General features: G+C 33.2%; 1 protein-coding gene across 2 annotated transcripts in view; it reads left to right on the top strand.

The window, feature by feature from the left end:
* The window catches only part of FYB1 (FYN binding protein 1), a 115,861-nt gene that overhangs the window by 74,363 nt on the left and 17,783 nt on the right, over positions 1-23,715 (top strand). Inside the window, exons 9-15 of one of the 2 annotated variants that reach the window (XM_051990196.1) lie at positions 8,074-8,096; positions 8,792-8,852; positions 11,478-11,615; positions 13,089-13,120; positions 16,882-16,948; positions 20,172-20,271; positions 22,098-22,260. In XM_051990196.1, coding sequence (XP_051846156.1) covers positions 8,074-8,096; positions 8,792-8,852; positions 11,478-11,615; positions 13,089-13,120; positions 16,882-16,948; positions 20,172-20,271; positions 22,098-22,260 — 584 coding nt within the window. The remainder of the gene's footprint in view (positions 1-8,073; positions 8,097-8,791; positions 8,853-11,477; positions 11,616-13,088; positions 13,121-16,881; positions 16,949-20,171; positions 20,272-22,097; positions 22,261-23,715) is intronic. The other variant, XM_051990206.1, reaches the window with a different exon arrangement.

The following is a 23,715-nucleotide window of genomic DNA, read 5'->3' as shown; positions in this document are numbered from 1 at the left end:
TCTGTCATCTCTTCAGAATTTTAAAGGGAAACACAGGGTTGACATTTTTTCCCTCTTGGGTCACTGAGACCTACATATTTTAAACAGTCCATTCCAAATGTCAGCTCTTTATTGTATGCGTTGCTTCGAAGTTAATTTCTGCTATTTAACCAATGATGTAGCTGACTAGATTAGTAGTGTCCTGCCTTTTGGGGAGCTGGTCCTTGCTTCTCCTGCAGTTGGAGAGAGAAATTATGAGGATTTTTTTGAAATGTTGTCACATCTACCATTTAAAATACTTTCCTGTCCCTGAGAGGAGTTTTGTCTGCACACTTTGCCTTTATGCAGTTCCCCATTTTTTCTCATTTTTTGGCAATACTTTAAAGCATTAAAAAAAAAAAAGAAACCATAGCAACTAAGGAAACCTGGCAGAAACATAGTCCTAGGATTCCTCACTTAAGTTTCTCTGGAAATAAGTCTCCTATAGGATTATGATAACCATTTTTTAAAGTCTACTGCATGATTTGTGGCCTTGGAGCAACCTAGTTGCCAAGGGAAATGGGAAGGTAAAGAGTAAATTCTAACATCAGCTGTAGAGCTGTCTACTGGGTAGGTGCTGATAGACCTTACATCTTTTCATTAAGACTATCCTCTTTGCATTACCCACCCCACAATGAAGCTGGAAGCTTTGGCGCAGCACAAGTTATTTTAACAGCACAAGTTATTTTAACTGCAGGTCCTTCAGAAATATTTCTTCTTTTCCTGATCTTGGGCCTTATTGCTGTATCCTGAGTACAGGTTTAAATCCTAAATGGCTTCCTTTCTTTCTGTCTCGTACAAAGTTGTTCCTTCCCTAGTTTTACTTCCTTTTATAGGAATATTTTTGATGAAGACTCTCTTCTCTTCTGGGCGCTACTTCTTTTATTTCCTAGAGTCTATCTTGAAACACAAGTCCCTCCCCTGATTCCCAGTTAATTGGATGTGACAATGCAATAACCATTTACAAAGGGCCCATTATATTCAAGGGGCAGCTAGGCTGCCCAGTAGATAGAGTGCTGGAACTGGAGTCAAGAAGACTCATCTTTTTGAGTTCAAATTTGGCCATAAAAACATCCTAGTTGTGTGACCCTAAGCAAGTCATGTCACCATATTTGCTTCAGATTCCCCATCTAGAGAAACTTTGACAAGAAAACTCCAAATGAGATCACAAAGAGTCAGATATGACTGAACATTATATTTGAGACTCTGCCTGCTCCAGGGGCTGGCAATACAAAAATAAAAATGAAAAACTATTCCTGACCTCAAGGAACTTATAGTCTACTAGTGTTACAGCATATATACAAAATACCAAATTGAAAATAAATAATTTCTAGAGGGAGAATATTAACTGAGAGTTTGGAAAAGATCAGTTATTTTCTTTCTATAATTTTGATTATTAAGGTTATTTTAAAGTGTGAAATTATTAAAAGTATAAAACCAGAACCTAAACTAGGAATTCTGATGATCAAGGTAAATTTATTTCACAAAAAAGGTTACTCTGCCCTTGTTGACATAGTCAGGCCTAGTAGGTCTATCCTGAGCTTCTACAGCATGGCCAACAATCCTGAACCATAATCCCCTGGGTAAAAATAGTAGAAGGAGAGAAAGAGCTAGCTTGGTGTTACAGTATAGGAATACCACATTAATTGTACTCTTAGAGATCTAAGCACTAGGTCTTAGAACTAGGTAAGAGATTGAAAGTGGTAAAGGATTTTTGAGACAAGAAAACATGGGCTAGAGGATCAAAACATGTTTCATTCAACTGACAATCCTTTGTGATATAATTGAAAGCCTGGTTGCTGCACCCTACTTATAGTTTTACTGCAAATCTGTTAAAAGTTCAGAACTCTGGAACAGCAAGGTGGCTCAGTAGATAGAGAATGGGTCCTGCATTCAGGAGGACCTGAGTTCAAATTCACTTCTCAGTTGTGTGACCCTAGGCAAGTCATTTAATCTAGATTGCCTTAAGAGAGGGTGAGGGGAAGGGAGGGAGAGAGAAAAAGGAAGGAAGGAAGGAAGGAAGAAAAAAAGGAAGGAAGGAAGGAAGGAAAGAAGGCAGGCTCAAAACTTTTAACTTAACTTGGTAAAAATTAAAATCTCCCAAGAAGAATATCACCATTTAAATTAATCTATGTAGATGACTTAGGAGGTTTGTAATTCTTACCATCCCCCTTTTAATATTCTCCTTCCTTTACTATGAAATCTAAGTAGATCAAGAGACAATTTTGTAAAAATTTTATATATATGAACATTTAACTTTTTTTTTTACCAATTTTTTCAAATCTGTAAGTAGTTTTAGTAATAAGAAAAACATTCACCCAATCATGGTGTTTGACAGTTTAGTATCTCTAATAATTTCAGTTCTTTCAGAAAAAAATATAAACTGCCATAAACCATATTTCAAAAAAAATCCTGATATGAATATTTCATAATCCATTACATGATCAGTGAGTACAGTTTTATATATACAATTGGACTTTTTAAAAATTCCCAGTATTTTCTAATTTTTGTCTTTTAAAAAGCCATGTCCAACTAAGGACTTAATAAATAAAAGTTTATTATGCTATAAGAATTCATGAATAATATCCAACCTCAGTCACTTGCTAATTGTGTGACCCTGGGCAAATCACTTAACCCGTTTATCCCAGTTCTTCTTCTGTAAAATAAATTGGAGAAGAAAATGACAAACTGTTTCAATATCTCTGCCCAAAAAAAAAAAAAAAAAATCAAATGGGGTTGCCAAGAGTCAAACATGACTGAAAAAACAATAACATAAGAAGATGTGTGTGTGTGAGAGTGTGTGTGTGCCTGTGCCTATGCCTATGCCTACGCCTATATATATATATATATATATATATATATATAGGCACACACACACACATACACACACACACACACACACATATATATACATTGTCAAACAAGGGAGTATAAAGACAATGATATTGTTTGATTGGGTTTTTTTAATAAATCATTTAACTCAAGAATTTGTGAATAAGTAGCAAATCCATTAAAAAAGAATATTGCTCTAAAGTTGAAGGTATTAGTTAAATTTGGGTCATGCACATGTGTGTACCTTTTAAACCTTGAGGAATTTCTGAAAGGGAAAAAAAAAAAAACACCACTTTTTTTCTTCAACAATATGAGGTTCATAGATCAAAGTACCAATTAGTTAACTTTGCCATTGGTTACTGTTTAATGTTGGGTAAGTCACCATCCTTCAATATAGGGAGACGAAAGCCAGCTTTTATTTTGTTTTGCTATTGGTAGATTTATGTAATAAAAAGAAAGATGTAGATCTGGGCTATGGAGGGCTTTTAGGATTATGTGCAGCCAAATGAGTATTGTCCTGTCCTAGATCCAGATCACTATTAACAATAAAATGTTGTTGAGATTAACTTGTGTGATCCCATTTGGGATTTTCATAGAAAAGATACTGTAGAAATTTGCCATTTCCTCCATCTATTCAGGTCAATGCTTTCTCTGCAATTTACCAAAATTTCCTAGAGCAGAGATATCAACCACTCCTGCAAATCGCAACCATATTAAAATGTAATTGGGAAATACTTTTAAAAAATAAATAAAAATACAATAAGACATTAAAAAACTAAATCTGCTGTTGGCAGAGATCCTTATCTACTATTTAGTGGCCTCTTCCCTCCCCCCCTTCAATTTGAGTTTGAAATCACTGGCCTGCAGTGGTTAAAAAACTTGTCTGAGAGTCACCAAACCATTATGTGTCACAGGCTGAACTTGAACTCATCTTCATGGTTTTGGGGTCAGTTCTCCACTATTTCAGGGCTTGGCAAACTATGGCTCACGGGTCAAATTCAGCCACTTGTGGGCCTGATGAAAACAGATCACCTGCTAGCCATAGATAGCTGATCCCTGTACTATTTTATATTGTCTCTCAATAGACATTAAATTCTCAAACTTGTGAACTTCAGAAATGAGTAAAAACAAATCTGCCTCAACAAAGTATATTGTGAGTTCTGAATGAAGTAAAAGACTTGGCTTTTTCCATCTCCTAGATCTGTAACTTAGTAGAAGACAAACTAGATTTGGAATTGAGGAACGGGGTTCAAATCCAGCTTCTGTATTCCACAAGCAATTGGATCTCGGAACTCCAGATAACTCTTAATTATAGACTTGAAATCACAGGTCCTTGACATATTGACATAGTGGGCCAGAATCTCATTTGTCATTCTTGTTTCATGTCTGATTCTTTATGATCCCATTTGGGGTTGCCTTGGAAAAGGTACTGGAATGGTTTGTCATTTCCTTCTCCAATTCATCTTACAGAGGAAGAAACTCTCCCTAAAATTTATACACTCCAAATATAATATATACAAAACAGAATGGGGAAAGAGAGATGTATGCACACAAAGCTTTGATCTGTATGATGTTCTGTTTGCTTCTCTCTCAAAGTTCATATAATACAGATAGTACAATAAAGCAAATTTGTAACAGGATTGCTGTTGAAACTGGGAGGAGAGTGCATGGAAGAGGGGAGCTTTTCAGAAACACTTAGCAAATAATAGAAGAGAGGAATCTACTCAATAAATCCCCCTCCTTGCTTCTTTTGTTGAACATCAATAACAATGATCTAGAGGAAATTTATGGCTTCATAAATCTGTTTACAACTTTCTGTCTCTGTGTCTCTGTCTCTCTGTCTCCCCACTCTGTCCCCACTCCCTCCCACTCCACTCTCTCTCTTCCCTACCTCCTCTCTCCCTCCTCCCTCCTCTCCTTCTTTTCCCTCCTTAGAAAGATATCATTAGCAAAAAACTCCTGAGTTGCGGAGTTCCGCGAATAATAAAAGTTGCTGCCTTCCCTCTCCCGCCCCCTGCTGGCAAGAGTAGGAAAGTAAGGCTCGCAACTACTATTCATCTCCAGACTCCTCTTTCTCAGTTCTTTTACCCAAATAACATCAACCCAAAACAAGCTTACCACTGAGGCTTTTTAAAATATTGTTTTGTGTTTGTTTTTTTTAAATAATCCAGTCATTGTATAAATCAGGGCACAAATAGGACTCAGAAGTGGAAAAGGGGACCATGAAGGGATGATTAGCAGAGTCCGTTAGAAATATAAAGGGAAGGTGGCAGCCTGAAGTCAGAGGACCTGAGTTCACATCTGACCTCAGACACTTAACACTATCTAGCTGTGTGACCCTGTGCAAGTCACTTAACTTTAATTGCCTCAGGGGAAAAAAAAGAGAAAAGAAAAAATAAAGAAAGGGAAAACACTAAGCTTCCAACTTCAAGGGGAAGAAATGGCACTTACGGCACCAAAGTAGCTTGTGGTCCTCAGCCTTCCCTCCCCACCAGCACCAGCTAGTCAGACCACAGCAACTTTTAGTTATCTCTGTGTGCATGAATGAAAGAGCTGGAACACAAGCTTAGGTACCCAACTTCTCTCAGCCCATTCCCAAGAAGGATGCAAAGAATATATGTATGTGTGTTTGTCATTGTTTTCCAAACTATCCTGTTTGTTTCCCAATTCTTTACTCTTGTTCTCTTTTTACCTTTAAAAATGCTTTAAAGGGCATTATCCAAAGGGCAAAAAAGGGAAAGGGGTCCTTAAAAATGCTTTAAGGACCTTTTTCCTTTTTTGCCCTTTGGATAACTCTGCTACTAACTCTCCCTTTTCTCTCCCCACTCTAACCATCTCACACTGAAGCAAAAAACAAAACAAAACCAAAAACCAACTTTGTATCAAAGATGCATAGTCAAGCAAAAGAACTCCCTTCATTGACCATGTTCAAAAATACAGGTTGCATTTTATACATTGAGTTCATCATCTCCTCCTCAGAAGATAAGTAGCATGCTTCATTATGAGTGCTCATGATTGGCTAATTCATTACTTAAGACTTTCAAGTTGCTTTTTTTTTTTTAAAAATAATATTATATTATTATAAAAACTATTCTCCTGGTTCTGCTCAATGTATTAAAATTGTTATTCGGGATAAGGACAAGTTTCTGCCTTCCCTCTCATGCCCCAATTGATATGTCTTCCTAGTTCTGATAGTTTTTTCTATCTCTTTTGTAATTTACTATAGCATAATGATGTTCCATTGCATTCTTACACCACAACTTGTTCAGCCATTCCTCAGTTGATAGGTACTATCTTCGTTTTTAATTCTTTGACGTGATGAGAAGAGCTGTTGTAAATATTTTTATACATGCATGATCTTTTTTTTTTGTTTGGAATATAGACTAAGTGATATCAATGAATCAAAGGGTATGCAGTTTGGTGACTTATGAAGTATAGTTATAAATTGCTTTCCAGAATGGCCATAGCAATCCATAACCCACCAACAGTATCAGTGTTCCTATTTACTATAAAAGCCTTCAACAACTGTCATTTTTCCTTTTTTTTTGTCATTTCCCCTCAATGTTATGATTGTGAGGTAACAGCTCACAGTAGTTTTAATTTTAAATTTTTCTAATTATTAGTAATTGGAATGTTTTTATATGTGTCTGCATATGGACTACCTATTTATGTACTTTGATTATTTATTAATTGGGTAATAGCTCTTTTTCTTATAAATTGAATACATATACACATCTTAGAAATGAGAACTTTATAAGAAAAAATTGCAGCAAAGATTTTTTCTAGTGAGCTATTAATTTAACTTCATTAATTTTGTTTATACAAAAACTTTTCAATTTTTTATAATCAAAATTGATTATTTTATCTTCTATGATCCTCTCTACCATTAATTTTATCTGAACTTTTGGGGAAATGTTTCAATAGAGGCAGCCTGTTCTGAGAAATTTCAGCTGACTGCATTAAATTAGGCTGACTTGTCCTAAATCTCAAATTGGCTCCTACAGCTTTTGAATCACTTAAAATATTAACTTTTATTATGACAAGTTAAGCAGAAAATTGAATGTTAAATTCAAGATTGAAATTATATATGACTGCTAGGAAAAATAATGCTCTCATAGTATTTTTAAATGCTCTTTTGCTAGAATAAGCCAACTAAAATATGTATTTTTTTAATTTGCCTGATAAAATTAGAAGCTAATGAAACTGTTGTCTTTTGCTTTGGGAAGGGGATCAATGACATCACGGGTGATGTCTTGACTTGTTTATGAATTGTATGTGAGGCAGATTTGCACAAAGCCTTTCTCTTCCTGAGACATTAAAACCTACTAGCAAGAAAAAAAGTCAAAATGACTAGCAATGGCCAAGAGTACAGTAGATGACTTTGGAGTCTTCAATACTTGACTGATTGTTTCACATCTCCTTCTTCAAGTATCTTCACAGTTATTGTAACAAATTGTTCTCATCTGTCCTTTCTGCCTGGGAAAATCTTCGCATGCTTGGTGTAAACCAAGAGTGAGAAATGTGTGGCCCACAGGCCATATAAGGCCCATTAAATCATTTGGTCTGGCCCTGCCAAAACAACCATAGGCAATGATCAGTTGAAAACTCACTGCTTGAGTTTTTAAATTGGTCATTTTGTATGGCCCAAAAATGATGTTATAAATATCCTTGGCAGGAAAAAGGTTCCCCATGTCTGGGATAGATATTCTTCTAAATCACCAAGGGGTTTAAGGCCTGTAAATTACCCTCTATCTGCTTTAGCCTTTTTGCTGAGACAATTTACTGATGTGTGGCTGCTGCTGTACATGCTACAGTTTCTTGGAGCCACAAGTGAGAGTTGATTATTCAGGTGGACAGCAGAGGTAGGTGAGCATCCCTGAAAAGGGCTCAGCAAGCCCTCACACCAGAGGTGTAGCTCTCTCTGAACACCCATTGCACCCCAGAAGCAAATAGAATACTAGTGCTTTGAATAACCCATCTTGAACTAAAACTTATTGGGGTTCACATTTTTTATTTGCTTCATTGTTATTGATGTGAAGAAGAATGATAGATTTCTCTATATTTGATATGAGAGCAATACCCTGATTTCCATTCATCTAAAATATGCCTTCTAAAGGTCTAAATGATGTTTTCATGTCTATTTTACATAAGATTGCATTATATCTTTTTAACTGGAAGCTAATAATTTCATCAACTAACTCAGATTCTCTATTTTTTTTTCAGTCATAGTCAAAGTGGAAGTGGAGGTAAGATGAATATTTTTATTAGTCATTTCTTTTGTACTATATCACCTATATTTAAAGAAGCCATTAGTATTCAGTTCCTAGATCTGGGATATTCCATAAATCATTTAACTTCTCAGAACCTGTTTTCTCAACAGAAAAAGGCAGTTATTAATACAAGTATTACTTACCTTACAAGGCTGTTATAAAACTACATTGATATGATACATGTAAAGTGCTATATAACTACTAACTAATATCATTTCCACACTGGTTAAATTATAGTTAAATTCACCTGTACTCCCTATTTGAGAACTAAAAACAATATGAAATGGTAAAATAGATGACTATTTTAAGAAATGGATATAAACATGGAATGTAGTTAAAATTTATTTTTCATCAAAGGTTTGGTAAAAGTTTTAATATGAAGACATAGTTCTGACCTGTGATTTCACTGGCAGAAGGAGCTCCCAAGTGAGGCAATTCTCTCTAGCAATGTATGTTGGTATCTTCTCTGCAACTTATAATACCAGGGAGTTTCTGAAAATACTGAGAAGTTAAATAATGTATGTAGATACACAGTATGTATCAGAAACAGGACTTGAACTAGATCTTTCTTGATTTGAGACTAGCCTTATCCATTCTAACTAGTTGACTATATATAGATATGCACTTATTTTAATTAACAAGAAATTTTTTTTCCTGCCATCAAAATCAAGGAATGTTCCCAATTAAGGATGATGAAATTTATGATGGTGTTGAAGATGATGATGATAATGGGTAAGAGCATATGATCTGTCATTCATATTTTTTTACTTAAAATTGTAATATTTTAAAAATAATTATTCTTGCTATTCCATTAATATGAGACAAAAGAATAGACATTATGTGATCAAGGAATAATTATTTAAACATATTAACTGAACAGAACTGACATTTTTGCACTCATCAGTAGGAGTAAATCAGATGCTATAATTATACTAGAATTGTCTTTTCTATTTGGGGGACTTCAGAAAGAACACAGAAAAGGTGAAAGAGAAAAGAGATAAAGGAGAGTAATAGATATTATTACATGCATTTAATTCAATGACAATTTATTTTGCACCTAATATGTGCAAAAATAAATCTAACAAATTAAAAATATAAAGGTAATTATGATCTAAAATCATAATTCTCAAGATTTTTGGACTTTTAAATTCTTAAAAAATATTGAGGATTTTTTCAAAGAATTTTTGATTATGTAAAGGTTTTTATGTATCAATAGGGCAGCTAGGTGGCAAAGCAGGGATCCATAGTAGTATAAGAAAAACTGCTATAAAGAATTTGAGAAAAAAATTGTGGTGCAGTGGAAAGAACATTTTGAGTTAGAGGGTCTGGAGTCAAATCTTACTTCTGGTGCTTGTTACTTGTGTGATCTTGGGTAAGTCATTTGATGTCCCTGTGTCTCATTTTCTTCATTTGTAAGAATGAACTTGATGGCTTCGGAAGTGCCTCCCAGCTCTTATCTAGATCTATGAACCTCAATAATCCTATAAGATCACTTTTACCTACAGGAAGAAAATGATGTCTTTGGGTCAAAGAAATATTCAAAAAGATGAGTCTTGAAGAGTCAGGCTTTAGCAGCAGAGATTAATTGAAGATGGGATAAGAGAAGGGGGGAAGGAATTCGTTTTTAGAGATGGAGAACAGCTGAGTAGAGACATCAGGTGAGGATGATAAATGGAGAGTAGTCATTGTTTTTTCAAAGAACTTAATCACTGATTTATTATTTTTTACATAAATATTATTGTACAATCTAAAACAATTGTAAAAGACTCATGATGGAAAGTGTTATCTACATCCAGAGAAAAAACTACTGAATACAGGTTGAAGCACATTATTTTCATTTTTGTTGGGTTTTTTTTTTTCCTTTCTCATGGTTTTGGTTCTGATTTTTCTTTCATAACAAGACTAATGTGGAAATATGATAGTACATGTATATCAGATTGACTAATGTCCTGGGAAGGGAGGTAGAGAGAAAGGAGGGAGAAAAATATGGAAATAAAAATATAAGAGTAAATGTTGAAAACTAATAATTTTTAAGAGATAATTATAAAATGGGAAGAATACAACACAACTAAATTAAATAACTATGGCATTTGTAATGTAGGTAACATAATAATTAGCTCTACCTGTGTTTTAATCCTCTTTTAAAATTATTTAAATTGAGAAATCAAAAATTTAGAGCTAGAAGAAATCTTGGAGGTCATCTGTTTTAATCCTTTCATTTTACATTTGAGGAAATTAAAGTCCAGGGAGGGGAAGTAAATTATAGCCTATGAACTACTAACATTATATTTAGAGCAAATTAATATGTAAATCTATAAAACTTGACCTGACTTCATATTTTTAAAAAAAGACAAAAACTCAATAAATAGGCCAGATGGCCAACACAGCTAGGAGAAACTTTCAAGAAAAACTCATCAAAGAAACCATACTTTAAGAACCTGCCTCTAAGAGAAGCTTCAAGTTCTCTTTCCTTCATTCCTTCCTTCCTTCTTTCCCTCTAATCTTCCCTCCTTCCTTTCTTTTTTCCTTCCTTCTTTTCTTTCATTTTTTTCTGAGACAATTGGGGTTAAGTGACTTGCCCAGGGTCACACAGCTAGGAAGTGTTATGTGTCTGAAGTCAGATTTGAATTCAGGTACTCCTGACTTCAAGGCTGGTGTTCTACCCACTATGCCACCTAGCTGCTCCCTTTCTTTCATTTTTTAATAAAAGTATGAGGGTATCTACAGTTTTTTTTTTAACTTGGATATATTTGAGCCCTAAATTAGGATTTTTTAAAATAAATTTCAAAATTGCAGTAAAAGCAGATGTATATTTTGAGATGTCACAATATTGGCTGATTTTAATTCTTTAGTTCCATCTATAAAAAACAGTGCTATTCTTAAAGTAGATACATCTTTTTTTTATTAATTATTTTCTTTAGTCTTCAAGACAACATGATAAAATGGAAAAAAAAAAAAAAACTTTGTTTTCAGAGTCTGAAGATCCAATTTTAAATCCTGAGTCTGCTACTTACTATTTGTTATTTTCTTGGTCAAGTCATTTCACTTCTGTGAAAGTGAGTTTCTCCATTTGTAAAAAGAGTTAGATTAAAACATCCCTTTCTTCTCCAAGTGCTATGATTCCAGCCATTGGTTCTGTTAAGGAGTCAAATGAAGTATGAATGAAATTATACCCCTACCTAAGACTTCTAGAATGTTTATAATTAAATATCATATAAGTCCATATTATGGATTGTTTGCTGTCTGAAATTTGACCCATAATCAATAAAGTGTGAATGATGAAGGCATCTGAATGTCAACTCAAAAATCTTTACAGTTCAATGATTGCATTCTGATCAATGCATGCATACTCCAAAGCTCCACGCTACAGGGCGAAGAGAAGAATAATTCGTGGACCTGGGGGATTTTGAAGATGTTAAAGGGAAAAGATGAGAAAAAGAAAAGTATACGAAAGAAATCTAAAGACACTGAGTCAGACAGTAACGAAGATGTGGTGTAAGAGTCAGTCAACCATGTACCATGAACCATAATGACACTAATATTAATCCAATGCTACTAATATTTTCATAACCAAGTAACCACATAAGCAAATTGTTTTTGATAAACCAGTTTCTTAACGTGCTCTCTGTAATTAATCATCACTGTATTTTTATTGTTTTTTTTTCTTTCACTCACCTAAAAGATGGTAGTTTTTACAAAATATAATTTACTTTTCCAATACACACAAAGAGTATACATTAAAAACAGATCATTTTACATTGTGTGCACAGCTAAGATACAACATCATAAGGGCATATTTCATTATTTAAGTAATGAATTGATTTCTTTTAGATTGAGCACTAGAGAGCATGTTCTCTTTTAGACATTAACTCTCTAGTTATGTCTAAAATAAATAATTCAATCCAGAACATTTTTTGTTCACTGCTAATCAGAGAACCATATGCTAAAATAAAGAATATCACATTTAAATATACTTAGAAATTAAGTTTTTATTACTCTTTAAATTATCTATTTCTTCAGTGCTGTACTTTAGATAAAAGCTATAAGGTTTTATCCTAATGAAAACAAAGACCTGGGTTTGGTTTTTTTTTTCCCCATTTCCCTTAAAACATGGATGGAAAAATCTTCCATCTAAATTTAAGATGATAAACACTATTCCTTTGTAAAGAAAATCTTTACTTCAAATGGATTTACCATAGACACCTCAAACCTAGTCAGTCTTCCAAAGCCATTCATCACATGTATCCAGGAAATTAGTTTTGAAACTTCTATTAGAAACAATAGCTTATCACTTTGATGAACAGAACACTTAAAATTTCTAGGAAGAAATAAAAAAAAAACCACCTTCTCTATATATTACCACTTAAGAATAAACCACATTGCACGAGGCATTACTCTATGCTTTTACCACTTTATAATGATTTGGTATCACTTTTAAATTAATGATTTCACTTTGAATAAAATGGACATTCCCCTCTTGGTCACCATTTTTTCTGCATTGCGCCAACAAGTTAAAATATTTGTATTATTTCTGTTGATTTGAAATTCTGATGGTGATCAAATTGGAACTGGATCAAAAGATTTAAACTCAATTTGCCTAGTCATCCATGTGGCTAAGTAGTTTAGTGACAAACTGGGAGCACTAGTTCCTTTAGTCATGTCATATGACTTTGCTTTCTGGTTCCATGAATCAGATTTATTTATTTCTACTCAAGTGATTTGGTCAGTCATATAAACATAACTTTGATCATGTTTTATTTATCTTGGTTCAATGCAGACTTCCAAATTAAACCCAAGTTTCATGGGTCTCACTGTGGAAATGGAAGATGAGAGGGGAATGGCAGTCAATCAATTAATTAACTACTGAAAGCCTCCTGGCTATCACTTATTCATATCTAATATAAATAATAAGAAAATATTTGGATTCATATTATAATATGATTGTAACTACTTTTATTTTTTCTCCAGTTTCCCTTCTCCCCCAAAGCACCTTGGATTGGGTAAGTAGAGATGATGTATTATTCATTTTGTTTCTTGGTCCATCATATAGTAAAGACAGCTCTGAACTGAGAGGAGAAAATTTGGGTCCTACTGTTTGACCTTTTAGCCAAGTGCCCTTTGTCCTCATTGAATCAATCCCTTCATCAGTTAATTAAGTCAGTTACATTAGATAATCTCAAAAATAAACCCCAATTCTAAAAATATGATCTTTGGTCTATGTTTATATATGTGCTGTAAAAATTTCTGCTTTAAGTGAAAAAAAAATGGATGCATGGATGAATAAATGAATGAACGAAAAAGCATTTTTAAGGACTTGCATACCACAAACTGTGCTTAAGTACAAAGAATAAAAAAAGGAAAAACTAAACAGTCTCAGCTTTTAAGGAGCTGTTACCCTAACTGAAAGAGATAATATATATATTTAAAAATTTTTTTTCAGCTACAGAACTAGAAGTACTGAGGGTTCGGTGAGGAGGATGACAAGACCCAGGGTTTTGATTTATACCAGTAGATTAGTGCCAGGACTTCAGGATATAGAGGCAGGACAGATAGAGGCTGGTAATCCTCTATCTCATGCAGAGGCTTTTAACATTCAAGCAGCTGAGAAGCAGAAGAGAAGAAAGGTAAAAGGAGTTCTTAGAACTAATCCAAGGAGCAGATAAGGAGAGAATGGAAAGAAGATGAGAAGAATTAGCATAATTTATAGAATTTTTGTTTTTTTTCTTCATCTAGGCTTAGTCCCTTGTGATTAAATATCAGTTTTTCTAAGAAATACAGTCATATTTGAATATGCAAGAACTTCTAAAATCTATTAAAAAAAAGATTCATTGTTTAAAATATCAAATCAAATATAAAATGGTATGGCATTTATTTTCTTAACATAATAATCTAATATTCCAGAGAATAATCATTCTCTGGAAATATTTAAGGCAGTGAATTGATCATTGTATCTGAAACTGTAATTTTCAGAGATGTTCAAAAGTCTCTGAAACCCAGAAACCACTGATTTAATTAAGCTATTAAGTATCAAATATAATAGTTGTAGTGATCTAGGTAAAAATATGTCCAAAAATAAAAAGATTGAAAATAGAATACAAGGAAGTAGTTAAACATATCATTACTTGAAATATTCGCAAGGGATTTTTCAGCCTTCCACATCTCAAGGATAATTCAACAAAACATTTATTAAGTTCTCTATATATAAGGTACAGTGATAAGAAGAGAAAAATAAAACAGTTTTAGGTGTTAATTGAAGGTGCATACATTCTCACAGAAATGCAAAATATATATAGAAATTTAAATATAAAGCATATATAAAATAATACAAAATAATTTCAAAGAGGGAGACCACACTAACCATTCTAAAGATTAGGAGGCTTAAGAAAAGCCTTTTATAGGAGCTGGCACTTGAGCTGAAAATGTTAGGGATAAAATAATTCAAGGATGTGTGATTTTGTAGACATAGCTCACATCCCTACTAATCTTCATGGATAGCCTTTGCAATTAATTATAGTTAAAAAAAAAAATCAGCATATGAGTAGTCAACAATTTAAAGGTCAATCTCTCTGAACTTAACCAAGCTGGTTCTCAGACAACAGCCATAACCTCACTGATGGTCCCATATAAAAAGTTTTTCCAGGTAGATAAAAAACTATTAACATGGCCTTTGAGACCCCACGGTCACTTCAGTTACACAATGAGGCATCATGGTAGGGAGCTTCCTGAAGGATTATCAGCTCACTGGGGGAAAAAAATTAGGATTTTAAAAAATATTGTTTTATATTCTTCATATATGGCCACATGTAAAAAATCATCCTGGAGACCATCCGAAGTAAACAAGTTTTTTTGTTTTGTTTTTTTCCCCCAAAAGATTTATTTATTTATTTATTTATTTTTAATTTTTATTTAATGATTACTTTATATTGACAACATTATCCCTTGCACTCGTTTCTTTTCCGATTTTTTCCCCCTCCCTCCCTCCACCCCTTCCCCTAGATGGCAAGCAGTCCTTTATATGTTGGATATGTTGCAGTATATCCTAGATACAATATATGTTTGCAGAACCGAACAGTTCTCTTGTTGCATAGGGAGAATTGGATTCAGAAGGTATAAATAACCCGGGAAGAAAACCAAAAATGCAGATAGTTCACATTCGTTTCCCAGTGTTCTTTCTTTGGGTGTAGCTGCTTTTGTCCGTCATTTATCAATTGAAACTTAGTTAGGTCTCTTTGTCAAAGAAATCCACTTCCATCAAAATATGTCCTCATACAATATCGTTGTCAAAGTGTATAATGATCTCCTGGTTCTGCTCATTTCACTTAGCATCAGTTCATGTAAGTCTCGCCAGTCCTCTCTGTATTCATCCTGCTGGTCATTTCTTATAGAACAATAATATTCCATAACATTCATATACCACAATTTATTCAACCATTCTCCAATTGATGGGCATCCATTCATTTTCCAGTTTCTAGCCACTACAAACAGGGCTGCCACAAACATTTTGGCACATACAGGTCCCTTTCCCTTCTTTAGTATTTCTTTGGGATATAAGCCCAATAGAAACACTGCTGGATCAAAGGGTATGCACAATTTGATAATTTTTTGGGCATAATTCCAGATTGCTCTCCAGAATGGTTGGATTCGTTCACAACTCCACCAACAATGCATTAGTGTCCCAGTTTTCCCGCATCCCCTCCAACATTCATCATTATTTTTTCCTGTCATCTTAGCCAATCTGACAGGTGTGTAGTGGTATCTCAGAGTTGTCTTAATTTGCATTTCTCTGATCAATAATGATTTGGAACACTCTTTCATATGAGTGGTAATAGTTTCAATTTCATCCTCTGAAAATTGTCTGTTCATATCCTTTGACCATTTATCAATTGGAGAATGGCTTGATTTCTTATAAATTTGAGTCAGTTCTCTATATATTTTAGAAATGAGGCCTTTATCAGAATCTTTAACTGTGAAGATGTTTTCCCAGTTTGTTGCTTCCCTTCTAATTTTGTTTGCATTAGTTTTGTTTGTACAAAGGCTTTTTAATTTGATGTAATCAAAATTTTCTATTTTGTGATCAGTAATGGTCTCTAGTTCATCTTTGGTCACAAATTTCTTTCTCCTCCACAAGTCTGAGAGATAAACTATTCTATGTTCCTCTAATTTATTTATAATCTCGTTCTTTATGCCTAGGTCATGGACCCATTTTGATCTTATCTTGGTATATGGTGTTAAGTGTGGGTCCATGCCTAATTTCTGCCATACTAATTTCCAATTATCCCAGCAGTTTTTATCAAATAATGAATTCTTTTCCCAGAAGTTAGGGGCTTTGGGTTTGTCAAACACTAGATTGCTATAGTTGACTATTCTGTCTTGTGAACCTAACCTTTTCCACTGATCCACTAATCTATTTCTTAGCCAATACCAAATGGTTTTGGTGACTGCTGCTTTATAATATAATTTTAGATCAGGTACAGCTAGGCCACCTTCATTTGATCGAAGTAAATAAGTTTTAATGCATTTATGGGATTCCCAAGTGATCTGGAGAAGGAAATGGCAAACCATTCCAGCATCTTTGCCAAGAAAATCCCAAATGGAATTATGAAGAATCAGAAACGACTGAACAACAACACATTAGAAGAATGATACAAATTGCCTTCTAATCTGTTCCTTTCAAAATGATACTAATTAAGTATCAATGTCTATTTCAAAAGCAAAATTAATCTTCTTTGTTCCATCTCTCCACTATTTTGTGTTTTATTAGATGTAGGAGATGAAGTCTATGATGATGTGGATTCCTCTGACTTCCCTGCTCCACCCATAGAAGTCGGGTAAAAGAAACATCTTTTCTATTTCTATTGCCTATGGTATTAAAAAAAATTACAGAGTATCCTAAATTGTCTTAGTTTGGTTTTAAGCTATTAAAGCCCATTAATTAAATTAATAAGAGAAAATTTAGACTAGAAATCTAAGAAAAAATTTGAAGAAAATAGCAAGTTTGGAGTAAATTTCCAATGGAAGTAAAATCACTATTCTAATTTCACCTCTTTATGCAGCATTAGATAACAAACATAGAAGAGACCCATTTTACCAGATTATCCATTTATTATATAGAAATTAATCCAAAACTATTGAAGCTTTACACTTCACTGAGACTTTTAGGACACCCTGTACAAGTAGACCTAATTATATCAGCTGTGTTCTTGTTCCCTATTTTTCTTACTGTGTTTTTGCCCTTGCTAGATCCTTCTTTCTGTACCCTTTGGCTTCCTTCTTTGTTCTTGCTGCCTCTCCCTACCCTGACATTGATCTCTTCAACTCCTAAATAGTCTACCAGTCCCCTTGTACTAATCCAGCCTACCCATTATTATATTTGCAGGACCTGGTATGTGTATCTTATCTACCTATTTCACTTTCATTTTGTTCCCCTCTAATCCATTTTATAATTTTCAACTCGGCACTGAGACTGCCTGTTCAAGTCCCACCATATTCCACAAGCAGATTCTTTTCCTTCTTTCTTTTTCTTTCTTTCTTTCTTTCTTTTTCTTCCTTCCTTCTTGTCTTAATTTCTTTGTTTTCTCATCTCTTTCTTTCCAATTTTTTTTTTTTGTTAAAGCAATGGGACCTCTAAGAGAGACCATCTCTTATTCATATCCATTATTCATACACACACACACAGAGAGAGAGAGAGAGAGAGAGAGAATAAAGCATTTGTTTCTATAAAATCATTTTTATAGCATAGGAAATTAATGAGAGAAATTTTAGGCTAGAATCCAAGAAAAACAACAGTAGCTATTAGAGTAAGATTTCTAATGGAAATGAAATCAGGTATTCTAATTTTATTACTTTATACAGATCTATGTAATATATGTAGGAAAAGTCCATTATAATACAGTATCCATTTATTGCACAGAAATTAATCCAGCATCAGAGAAACTGAGCCAGCATTATAGCACTTAGCCAGAAAAATATACTCTATTCTGTTTGCACATGAAATATTTTCAAGATTCCATGCTAACCCTGAAAATTCTTTATGACATTTTCATCCTTTTGCCAAAAATTATTCAACTGAAAAGAAGATGGAAGCTTAACTCAAGGCCAAGTTTTGTTTTGTTTTGTTTTAAGTGCTGCTATGCAGCTCTGGCCAACCCACGTTCCAAAAGAGATTAATTGAGGAATTAAAACTTGAAGGGGTGTTACCATCTAATTGCAAATGGAAAACTTTCATTTTGTTCCTCATATTAAAAATTCTTATATGGCTTTGATCCCCATTCCTTGTGCTTCTTCTACACTTCTAGTTTTTTAAACAAACATATGGGAATTATATAAATGACTAATATTCAGTCAAGTCAGAAACAAATACTTAGCTGTGTGCTACTAAATGTTTAATAACCAAGTCCTCAGGCAAGGAAATGTATCCTTTTCACAGTTTTAATACTTTTATTAACATTTTCCCTATCACTTTAAGTTTAGCTAACCATTAAAATAATAAATTAAGCCAGATTTGTATTGTTTGTTGATTTTCTAAGTTTAAATGGTCACACTGAAAAATTTTAACAATCAGTTCTTAAGCCCATATGAGGTGAGTTACCTCAAGTGCACCTCTATAAATACCTTAAGGGGGATTAAAGAGTAATTGAAACTCAGATGCAGGAAAACTTTCTGGCATATCTGAGATATTTCAAAATCAAGGATACCTGTAAGCCTCCAACAACAGTTCTTGATCTACAGATTGATGATTTTCTATGTATACTTATTTTGTATTTAATTTATACTTTAACATATTTAACATGTATTGGTCAACCTGCCATCTAGGGTAGGGGGTGGGGGAAGGAGGAGAAAAATTGGAACAAAAGGTTTGGCAATTGTCAATGCTGTAAAATTATCCATGCATATAACTTGTAAATAAAAAGCTATTAAATGTATATAGATAGATAGATAGACAGATACACACACACATACATACACACACACACACACACACACACACACACACACACACACAGCTGATTTGAACAACAGTTTCCATTGACTGCTAAAAGAACCCAATGTGGCAGGCAAGACTAATGAATGAGAGCTGGAGGAAGAGTTCACTGATCTTCCTTCTGGAACTTGACCTATTTGACTAAGGACTAATATTTGAACTAAATTGTTTTTAATGAGAAGTTGTTATTATATAAATAAATAGAAACTTAATGCTGTGAATGTAATAAAGTCATAAGACTTGTTCATAAGGAGCTTGATAATAAGAGAGCTTGCAGAAATTCATATTTCTTCATTAGCCTCCATATTTTGCCCTAGATCTATCTTTTTGGCCTTTGACTACTTCAACATAGTTCAGGTACAATCTAAAACATGTTCACTAGTAAGTGCCAGGCTCCTCAATCATAGTGTGGTCACTTCTGAATAAATCTATTACCTGATCAAAGTACCATTGACTACTCTTCCAACAACAACAACAACAACAACAAAATAGATGCAAACATGGAAAAGGTATGTAGCAGGTGGGGCAGAGAATGAATTTTACCCAGTTGCAAATAGCTGTGCTGTCATTCTTTTTCTTCATTAAGAGTCAACCTTCTTTATTATAGATTTAGATTACTCATCATTTCTTTCTAAATTTTAGGTCAATATGAAAAAATTCTAGACAATTACACATACACACATATAAATTGTATGTGTGTGTGTTTGCACACACAAAATTAAGCTTGTTGCTTGGTAAGGAGAAGGGAATTTAGTTAAAACTTTTTCATGAGTTTGAGCAAATCATTTCATATTTAGACTCGGTTTTCTTATGTGTAAAATGAGTGAGCTGGAAATAAAGGATTGCCTAAAAACTCTGAATTATAACATTCAGTGTTTCTATTTTTTCTTCAGCAATATATTGTTATAATTGGCAACACTAAATATATTTGATTTCTCAGGAAAATAGATAATTAGTGTAAAATAAAAACTACAATAACACTGCTAAAAAGATCTTTCTGTTGCACATATTTGGTTCACAAAACTTATTTCAAACTTTGATGGAAAGTATTCCATATTCTGAAATTACAGTTTAGGAGCAAACTTTGGCAAAAGCAAGTCAGAAGAAAAAGACCTCAGGAAGCTGAAAAAGCAAGAAAAGGAAGAAAAGGAGTTCAAGAAAAAATTCAAAGTAAGTCAATTCAATCTGATCAGAATTTTTAAAAGCCAGTAAAAATTGTTTTATATTTCAAAATACTAATGAATTTACCAATTTCTCACAATACTAATGAATGATAGTAATGATGCTGATTTACTAGTTTTCTTGCAAGTCTTTCATTAATTTTGTGGATAGTAATTACCCAACTTCACATTTTTAAGAATGAAGTCTTCAAAAAACCTTCAAGACCATGATATTATTTTCCGATCAACAATTCTATTATTTTATTCACTTATTTACTAAAGAGATCATTTTTAAATGTCAGCACTTTAGGCTTAAAGAAAACATTTTGAATTTAGCAAATATTGATAATCATCTCAAATGTACAAAGAACTATCCTATTTATGAGAATAAGGTATAAATGGTAGTTTATAAATCTATTCACCAAATTTTGTGATTTGGGCTATTACTGCCTTAAAGCATTTTATAAAGTAAAATTTTATTTATTTTTATCCTATTATAATTCAAGGCCAGGGAGTCATTTCATACAACAAAAATACTTAATCAAGATGTTAAATCCAATTATTTTGGACCCCTAAAGTCTAAAATCATTTCTAATTGGGTTCTTATTTGCCTTTTTCACAAAAGGTATTGATAACCTTCTTCTTTACAATTTAATAATATGTGGAAATTTGATTATGAAAATAAAAAATCATGACTCATGTCTCCTTATTCTTGTCCTATCTCTGTAGCTGTTCCTTCTTAGTCATTTTTGCTGGTTCATCATCCATGTCTCATCTTCTTATCATGGAGATCCCCAAGCATCAATATATAATTCTTCATATGCTCTGCAATTATAATGTTCTCATCAGCTTTCATTATTTCAATTACCATTTCTATATAGATGTATATTTTTTTACATATAATATAGTATATGTACATAATATATACTGATTCACCACCATAAAAGCCTTCTGTCTCTTGAATTCTAGTCCAATATCATCAACTATAATGGACAGCTCTACCTGTATTTTTTTCCCTGTAGGCATCTCAATCACAAAATGTCTAAAACAGAACTCATTATATTTTGTTCAGAATTTATCCCATCTCCTAATCTCCCTAATAACTATTGGCCACAAGTTTATCCACGTTTACAAGCTAAATGTTATTTTCAACTCCTCATTTTCACTCAACTCATATATATAATTTCATATGTTGCTAAAATGCAAAGTTTTGATGCTTCTATCTTACCGACATCTCTTACATTCTTAATTCAAGTTATTATCATTGTTGCCTGGTTTACTCAATAGCCTCCTAACTGGACTTCTTAATGCTAGTCTTTCCCTTCTCCAATTCATCCTTTTCACTGTTAGCAAAATAATATTCCTGACTATATCCTTTCATTATTCAAGGATTTTCAATGACTCCCTAGCATTTCTAGGATAAAATGCAAACTCCTCAATTTAACACTTAAAGCCTTTCCTCAGCTCTCACTAGGCTACATTTTGTTTTCTTTTACAAAATTCCCCTTTACATACTCTGTGTTAACTACACTCCTCCTATTTAATTTGTCATTCAGGTACCATTTTATCTATCTTTATTAAAATATTTTAAATTTATTTATGTGTTTAGATGTCATATCTACCAGCAGAATGTAATCTTGAAGGTAGAGACTGGTTTTCAATGTTATCATCATTGTAGTCTCAGTGCCCCACATAGGGCTTTGAACATGGCAAATGTTTAGTGTTTGCTAAATTGTTGAAATCAATTGAATGTAAATATGAATTTCCATATAAAATTGCTCAAAAATTGTTGTTTTAACAGTACAATCAGTGAAATAATATATCTTTTTGTTTCAGTTTGATGGTGAAATTAGAGTTCTGTATACAACTCAAGTGGTGCCTACCTTACCTTCTAAAAAATGGGGAGCCAGAGATTTGCAGTTGAAGCCTGGGGAATCTCTTGAAGTCATACAAAATACAGATGATACAAAAGTACTCTGCAGGAATGAAGAGGGGAAATGTAAGTCATTGCACATTTTTTGTACTATTTATCATATCCCAGTACTGTCTAAGATCAAATGAAAAATTGCATATAATTTGGATAGCACAATGGTTTTTTATTTTGGGGAATATAGTAAGAAATAGAATTTTTCATAAAAATTAACAGACTTAGATTCAAATTATTCTAAGTAGCTGTAGAGAAAGGGAATTATAATAGATAATCTCCAATTTCTAATCTACTTCGAATCTTGTGATCCAAGTCCAGCATATAAATACATAGAAAAAAATTGATTCTTAAATGCTAAATACCTTTTGTTCTGTCCTGATTTTGAATTTTTCATAGCTTACTTCATATCTGTAATTCCAACTTACTATTTCACAATTGTTTTTGCTTCAATTTAATATTTGAGTGTGCACAGTTATAAATATTAAACCAAATAAATAGTCTTTGCTCTTTAGAAATTTTTAAATTTCCTTTTTTTTATATTTTCAAGTGATTTTTTTTTTCAAAAATGTATAAAGCTTGTTTTGTTTGTTTTGTTGAAAGTCAAAGGAAAAGGGTAGTGCAAAGCTATGTTGAGTGCACAGTCTTATCTGGGACAAGAATAGATGCCCTCCAAAAATATTGCCCCTTGGGAGTGCATTGTAAAGGCTAGTAGAACATAGGCAATGAGGGATTTGGGGAGAGTAAGGATCCTGGAGCTAAGCAAAGATAAATTCTTATATAGGTTCAGCTGGTACAAGACCTCTGAAGTATCTTCCAAGACTAAGACTCTATGATTCTATAATTCTGGGAGTTGATTACTCAGAGCATTAATCAAAAGAATCATAGAAGCTTTCAGTTGTATTTTTAATTAGCAAAGAAAAGTAACTCAGGGATAAGAATTGAAATGATGTTCTAGGAATGAAATGTAACATGTAGGAAAAGGGAACAAAGGGGACAAAAAGATTTGGTTGACTACAGCTCTCAGCAGCATTTCTCTTTGTCCTCTTCCCCCTAACATTATTATGGATGCATTTCCTATTACAGAAACTTGGGGGAATAGACACATCGACCTTTAATTCAGATTCTGAAAGCAACAATTAGTCCATTGTTTTTAGAAACATGGAGAAAAGGATCTTGTTCATATTTTATTACAAAAAAAAATAGCCAAAGAAAAGCTTTGCAAGAAAAATTTTAAGGCTTTCTATATGAATACCAGCAAATAAGCAAGATGGCATACCATCATAAAGCATATCTGCTTTTCTCATTTGTTTTTTTTATTGTATTTCTCTATTTTATTTACTTCAACCAATGAAGTTTCCTCTTCACTTGCTTGTATTTTTCTGCTACTCTCCCCTCTGTTCTTTATTTTCTCTCTGGATCTTACTTTTGGAATATCTCCACATTATCCATTTAATTCACCTTCTTCCTTTTATTAAAAACTCAGTGGTCTAACTGTATGGACATGTATACATGTATTGTATTTAACTT

The sequence above is a fragment of the Antechinus flavipes genome, chromosome 1 (genome assembly GCF_016432865.1).
Source record: "Antechinus flavipes isolate AdamAnt ecotype Samford, QLD, Australia chromosome 1, AdamAnt_v2, whole genome shotgun sequence".
Taxonomy (NCBI): Eukaryota; Metazoa; Chordata; class Mammalia; order Dasyuromorphia; family Dasyuridae; genus Antechinus; species Antechinus flavipes.
The sequence above is the reverse complement of the archived record's forward strand: the minus strand, read 5'-3'. Positions and strand labels throughout refer to the sequence as shown.